General features: G+C 43.9%; 1 protein-coding gene across 1 annotated transcript; it reads left to right on the top strand.

Annotated features, from left to right (window-relative positions):
• Positions 1-614: 614 nt before the first annotated feature.
• On the top strand, positions 615-3590 carry LOC141083260 (E3 ubiquitin/ISG15 ligase TRIM25-like). The gene is made up of 2 exons (XM_073567428.1): positions 615-1815; positions 1883-3590. The coding sequence occupies exons 1-2, from the start codon at positions 628-630 to the stop codon at positions 2441-2443; spliced, it is 1749 nt and encodes a 582-aa protein (XP_073423529.1). The 5' UTR covers positions 615-627; the 3' UTR covers positions 2444-3590.
• The last annotated feature ends 3562 nt before the right edge of the window (positions 3591-7152 follow it).

Raw genomic sequence — 7152 nt, 5'->3', positions numbered from 1 at the left:
AACTGGAGGAGACTTGAATGACATGCATGATGTAAAAGCATGTTCACACTGGCCATAAAAGCAAGCAAAACCAAAGGAAAAAACAATGTGTGTATATACCCTAATGAAGGTAAATAAGTAAAAAAGCAAGTGCATTAAATAAGATAGGGTACTTGGTAAACACTATTTTGATCAAAAAAGTATAAAGCTGTCCCACCACGGCAAGGTGACCCATTTGAGACAGTAACTACACTAACGGTTAAAACCTACCTAGTGTGAATAGTGGCAGAGTCTCTGGGTCCCAAACGGACACCCAGCTTCAGAGGGACTATAAGTGAACTACACAGCTCAGTAGTTAGTGTAGTTACTGTCTCAAATGGGTACACCTTGCCGTGGTGGGACAGCTTTATACTTTTTTGATCAAAATAGTGTTTTTTCCTTTGGTTTTGCTTACTCTAATAGGAGGGCAGAGTATAAACATGGAGAAATCAACACTTTCCCTGTTACCTATTTTTCTGTTCCCAGTTAGCACATTATATGGTTAATAGACGACTCTCAGACACAAGTTGTGCAACGTCATATTTCCTGAAACACGCCCCTGTAACATTCACTGTCAGTTTCCTTTTTTGCATGAAACGAAAGGAAGCCATGGCGTCCGCTGATCTGAGAGAAGAACTGGAATGTTCCGTCTGTCTGACCCTGTATACAGATCCTGTAACCCTGAGATGTGGACACAACTTCTGCTGGGTCTGTATTGATCAGATCCTGAATACTCAGGACGATTCTGGAGTTTATTCCTGTCCTGAATGCAGAGAAAAGTTTAACAAGCGGCCGACACTGAAGAGGAACATAACTCTGTGTAATGTAGTGGAGAACTTCCGGTCTACTCATCCACCTCAGGAGGAGATCACCGGGATCTGCTGCACTTACTGCATTCACTCTCCTGTACCTGCTGTTAGATCCTGTCTACACTGCGAGGCTTCTCTGTGTGACAATCACCTGAAAGTTCACAGCAAAGGAGCAGAACACGTCCTCACTGATCCCAGCACTTCTCTGGAGACCAGGAAATGTTCTGTCCATAAGAAGATCCTGGAATATTACTGCACTGAGGACGCTGCTTGTATCTGTGTGTCCTGCAGTTTGGCCGGAGAACATCGGGGACACCGGGTGGAGATGCTGGAGGAGGCCTCTGAGAAGATGAAGAAGAAACTGAGAAATGTTCTGCAGAAACTGACCACAAAGAGAAAGAAGACTGAGGAAAGAGTCCGGAGTCTGGAGGAACAGAGGAGAAAAGTTAAAGAAAAATCATCTGGAGAAGCCAAAAGAGTCACTGCCCTGTTTATAGATATCAGAAGACGGGTGGACGACCTGGAGAAGAAGGTCCTGAGTGAGATCTCCAGGCGGGAAGAGCAGGAGTCACTGTCACTGTCTGATGTGATCCAGAAGCTGGAAATAAAGAAGGACGAGCTGTCCAGGAAGATGAGGAACATTGAGGAGCTGTGTAGCATGACGGATCCACTGACTGTCCTACAGGAACCAGACACCGGTGACTTGTGTGATCCTGAGGAGGACGGAGGTGATGACACAGGAGGACATGATGGAGGTGATGAGGACACAGGAGGACATGATGGAAATGATGAGGACAGAGGTGATAAGACACATGATGTAGATGTGGATGTGATTGCAGGGATGTTATATGCAGGTTTCTCTGATATAATAACATATCTACAAACCATCTCACCTCAAAAAAAAAAAAAAAATGAGGCCACAACCTCTCAGCGCCCGATCTGTGACCGGTCACATCAAAACTGTATCTTTTCCAGGTATAAAATATGGGTGAGGTGATGTAATAGTCAGGACTTGGGGTGATGGTGAGAAGGTAACGGGAGGGATCTATGGGGAGGGTCCTGCAGACATATTACTGGATGTAACCACGGCTGCTAATAATCTCCTTATATCAGACGACCTGAAAACTGCAACCTGGACAGAAATAACACAGAATCGTCCAGAAACAGCAGAGAGATTCCAGGAACATCCTCAGGTGATAAGCGGGAGAGGATTTACCTCAGGACGACATTACTGGAATGTGGAGGGCAGTAGGCCAGGATGGTGGAGTGTGGGGATGTGTTACCCCAGTATAGACAGGAGGGGGCGCCAGTCACACATTGGAGATAATAACAAGTCCTGGTGTTTACTTGGAGGACTGTGGAGATATAATAATAATCAGTATTCAATGAGACATAACAGGAAAGTGATCCCGTTACCTCACCAGATCTCCAGTAATAGAGTCAGGATCTGTCTGGATTATGAGGCCGGGCAGTTGTCCTTTTATGAGCTGTGTGACCCCATCAGACACTTACACACCTTCACTGCCACCTTCTCCGAGCCCCTTCATGCTATATTATGTGTATTTGATGGTTCTATAAAGATATCAGGAGCAGCTGTGAGGAAATATCATTATTGAAGAAATCTGACTGGTGACATCACATTGAGCACAATATATGATCGATGGATCATTCGACCAGTGTGAGGAGCCTCATGAAGGATCTGATTCCTTGGGGCAGTGTTACTCAACTCTGGTCCTCAAGAGCCACCAACAGGTCATGTTTTCAGGCTTTCCTTAGTATTGCACAGGTGATAATTGCATCACCTGGACAGGCAAGAATTCAAACACCTGCGCAATACTAAGGAAATTCTGAAAACATGACTTGTTGGTGGCTCTTGAGGACCGGAGTTGGCGAATACTGCCTTGGGGGGGTGTATTTATGTGAATTGTTTTCGTTGCATCTTTTACTGTTAGGCCGGAGTCACACTAGCGATGAATACGGACGAGTGCTATGCGATAAAACATCGCATAGCACTCAGACCAGTCTTAATCTATGGGGCAGCTCCCATCACATTTTTTTTCTCGGCTGCGAGTGAAATGGCAGCATGCTTCGATTGTCACCGACATTCAGCCGAGTCTCGGCACACTCGCACCCATATAAGTCTATGGGTGCGAACACGGCCGGACTGGCTATCTGGCAATTCTGGCAAATGCCAGAAGGGTCTGTCTGGTCATAGGCTGCCTTGTCTTCATTCGTAACCTTCTATACTGTTACTCACAAGAAAAGCCTCCATTCCTTTCTTACATTCATTCAGTGAGTTGGCCATCACCACTTCTTCAGGAAGAGAATTAAATGTCACAGGAGGTATAATAAAAAAAAACTGCTTCCTAATGTTAATTTCAAATATCATTATATAAAGTTAACAATTAAAATAATTAACTCCATGATACACATCAATAAGGTCTATAATATAGTCTCCATATATGCAATAATTTTATCCACAAGATATTATACAATAATCCAAGCAGGAGACACCGAAAAAATATATATATGAGATAGAAGCAGTTGTTACACAGTATGGAATATAAGTATAAAACTTAATTACCTTCTCTGCAATATGACCATAAATAGGAGCTGTGCAAGAGACCCCCGCACCCCGACGCGCGTTTTGCCCTCTTGCTTCTTCCGGGGGCGAAACCTAGGGGTATATTATGTTTAAAATGACATGTGGTCTTTTTTAATTCTTTTTTCATGAAATAAAAATATTGTGATTTTATCACAGAATATTTATTGGTTCGCTTCATTTTCCTGGGATATTAGTTACATCTTATTTCCTTGTGGATGTGTTCACGGGTATCATTAGAAATATTGGTCTTGTAGAAAATCTTCCTTTCCTCCATACAAGGTAATATTAGTAATATATCCCATCTGGTTCATGGGGACTGGGACAACATGGGCCTGAGTGATTTCAAATGCCAGGACTGAATTTCAGCCCCAGTCCGTACCTGGGTGCGGGTGACTCAGCGCACATCACTCGGACAGGGGCTTCATAGCAGAATTGCCAATTTTTAGTTATTTGATTCCATAAATGTAATTTATACCTATATTTTTCTCACTTCACTTCACCAACTTGGACCATTTAGTGCTGATGCATCACACACAAATCGTATTACAAAGGTATTTAGACACAGATTGTAATATAACAAAATAGGTAACAGCCAAGGTGGGTGAAGACTGTCACAAGCCGGTGTAGTTCCCTAGATGGGGAAGGAGACACAGAGCCGCGGGTGGAGTGAAGGACTCTTACTAGCTGAGCTGTCGTGCTGAACAGGGTTGTGGTGAGGAATCGTGAAGACAGACGATAAGTAAAGAGAGAGAAGAGAAAAGGGATTCCATTTGTATGAGAAAATATTCCGCATTGTCAGGGAAACTTTGGAGAAGGTATGTGCCCGCTGTCTATTGTATATAACTCTCCACAACTTATTGTTCAGTAGAAAGGTTTATTTTAATCTGGTTGTCTCCGTCCTTGACTGTCAGACATCTGGTCCTGGCCATCCAGCAACAGAGGTTACATGCGGCCTGCACGGGCATAGCGGCCTCACAGCACAAGTCCACACACCCAGCGAGGACACCTCCATGTAACGTGCCAGGGCGCAAGAATATCTTGACCACAGCTACTGTCCCGTGCCATGTTACCATTGTTTTTGCGTTTTTTTGTTTTCATGGTATGCATTGTGCAGTAAAAGTGACCTGGCAAATGATTCTTTAGAAAAGCACAGTAAAACAAACATATAAAAATACTCTGCTGTAAAGAAGTAACAGTAAACAGCAAGTGCTAGTACAAAGATGATAAAAACAGGGTATTTGGTTGATGTTTTTTGGCGAAAAATGTATACTAAGCCGCTCTACCAAATGTCAAGGTAACCCATATCAGAGCAGTCCCTAACCGATGTATTTAAAATCCTGACCATGTGTATAGTACCTATATGAGCAGGATTCAGACTGGTAATGTCCGATGTTGACACGCTGCAGAGGACGGCCTTTATGTGCACGACCCACAAGAGATGGGTGGAAAACCTCTCTAATCATGCAAAAACAAGAAACCAATTAAATACAATTGTATTTAAATTATAATTTAGGTCACTACGAATGCAATGGTGTCAAACTTGTATACCGTATATAAGCCGAGATTTTCAGCCCATTTTTTGGGGCTGAAAGTCCCCCTCTCGGCTTATACGCGAGTCATATACGCCAGGGGTCGGCGGAGGAGGGGGAGTGGGGGTGTCAGATCATACTTACCACCTCCTGGCACATCTCTGCAGCCCCCCTGCTTCTCCCAGGTCTCAGGCTCCTTCCTTCAGCGGTTACGTGGTACCGCTCATTAAAGTCATGAATATGTACATATTCATGACTTTAATGAGCGGTACCACGTGACCGCTGAAGGAAGGAGGAGCTGCCGGAGACTGTGGGAGAAGCGGGGCTGCACAGACAGCACCAGGAGGGCATAAGTATATGCAATATTCACCTGTCCCCGTCCCACAGCTGCCGCTCTGTCCTACGCGTCCTCTGACTGTGAAGTTCAGGTCAGAGGGCGCGATGACGTAGTCAGTACACGCCCTCTGCTGAACGTCACTGCAGAGACCCGGGAGACAGAGACAGAGCGGTGCGCAGCGATGGAGCGGGGATCGGTAAATATCGCCAGTGCCGGGGTCCTGAGCCAGCGGTGACACCAGCACCTGTCCCCCAGCGACGAGAGGTGAGTATGTCAATTTTTTTTGTTTGCAGCAGCGTATGGAGCATAATCTATGGAGCATCTTATGGGGGCATAATCTATGGAGCATCTTATGGGGCAGCATATGGGGGTATAATCTGTGCAGAATTTTATGAAGCATGTTCTGTCTGCGACATTTAATTCATAGTCCCTGATTTTCTGCTTCTTAATGTTTTAAGTGTTTTCTGGCTCCATCTAGTGACCAGAGTCATAACCGCAGGGTTATTGTGTGTTTACTTTCACTTTGCTCTTTCCCTCTGTTTGCAGTGCATTCTGGTCAGGTTGCAATGCCCCCTGGTTGCCTTTTGCAAAGGATTATGGTTAGTTCAGCCCCCATTTTCCCTCCAGTCTATTTTCCTTCTGCCTGCATTCAGGAAGCATCTCATTTCTCTTATCCCCTTGTGACAGCATCACTGGTATGTATTTATGTTTCCTGTATCCAATTCCTATCTCATACTAGCCTGCTTAGTTAGTTCTCCCCTGGTTAGCTATTAGTGCAGATGTTGATTTGTAATGTATTATGTATATTATGTATTCCTATGTACCCCGTACTGACTGAGTGTATATACGTTTGTATTGTAGTTTCACCGCATCAATATACCACCACATTCAATAAAATACAGATTCAACCTACAGTCTCCTTATTGGACCCCGGTATAGCAGTTTAGCTGCCTGTATAAGCTACATGAAGTCTGCTTCAATAAGTGAGGACAGAACAGATCATCTTATGGGGGCATAATCTATGGAGCATCTTATGTGGCATAATCAATGGAACATCTTATGGGGCAGCATATGGAGCAAATTATTCTATGGAGCATCTTATGGGGCCATAACCTTTATGGAGCAGCATATGGGACATTTTATTCTATAGAGCATCTTATGGGGCCATTATTAACCTTTGTGCAGCATTACATGGGGTGTATTTTGTATGGAGCATCTTATGGGGCCATAATGAACTGTATGGAGCATTATATGGGGCTCCTGATTCAATATGGATATTCAAAAACATTTAACCTACTGATGTCTCAATTAATTTTACTTTTATTGGTATCTTTTTTTTTTTTTTTTAAATTTACCAGTAGCTTCTGCATTTTCCACCCTAGGCTTATATGCGAGTCAATAAGTTTTCCAAGTTTTTTGTTGCAAAATTAGGGGGGTCGGCTTATACACGAGTATATACGGTATATTGTGCTCCCTTAGATGTCACCAGTCACTAGGTAGATTTCATGGTGCCTCACAGCTGCTCCTCCCTAATATCTTTATAGATCTTCCACATACATAATACAGCATGTAGGGGCTCGGAGAAGGCGGCAGTGAAGGTGTGTAAGTGTCTGATGGGGTCACACAGCTCATAAAAGGACAGCTGCCCGGCCTCATAATCCAGACATATCCTGACTCTATCACTGGAGATCTGGTGAGGAAATGGGATCTGTTCACTGTCATGTATCACTGAATACTGATTATTTTTCATCACCCCTTTATATAAACACCACGACTTGTTATTATCTCTAATGTGTGACTGACGCCCTCTCCTGTCTATGCTGGGGTAACACATCTCCACCATCCTGATCCACT

The sequence above is a fragment of the Dendrobates tinctorius genome, unplaced genomic scaffold (genome assembly GCF_039654945.1).
Source record: "Dendrobates tinctorius isolate UK_male_01 unplaced genomic scaffold, ASM3965494v1 ptg000020l, whole genome shotgun sequence".
Classification (NCBI taxonomy): Eukaryota; Metazoa; Chordata; class Amphibia; order Anura; family Dendrobatidae; genus Dendrobates; species Dendrobates tinctorius.
This window is presented reverse-complemented; position numbering and strand designations above follow the sequence as displayed.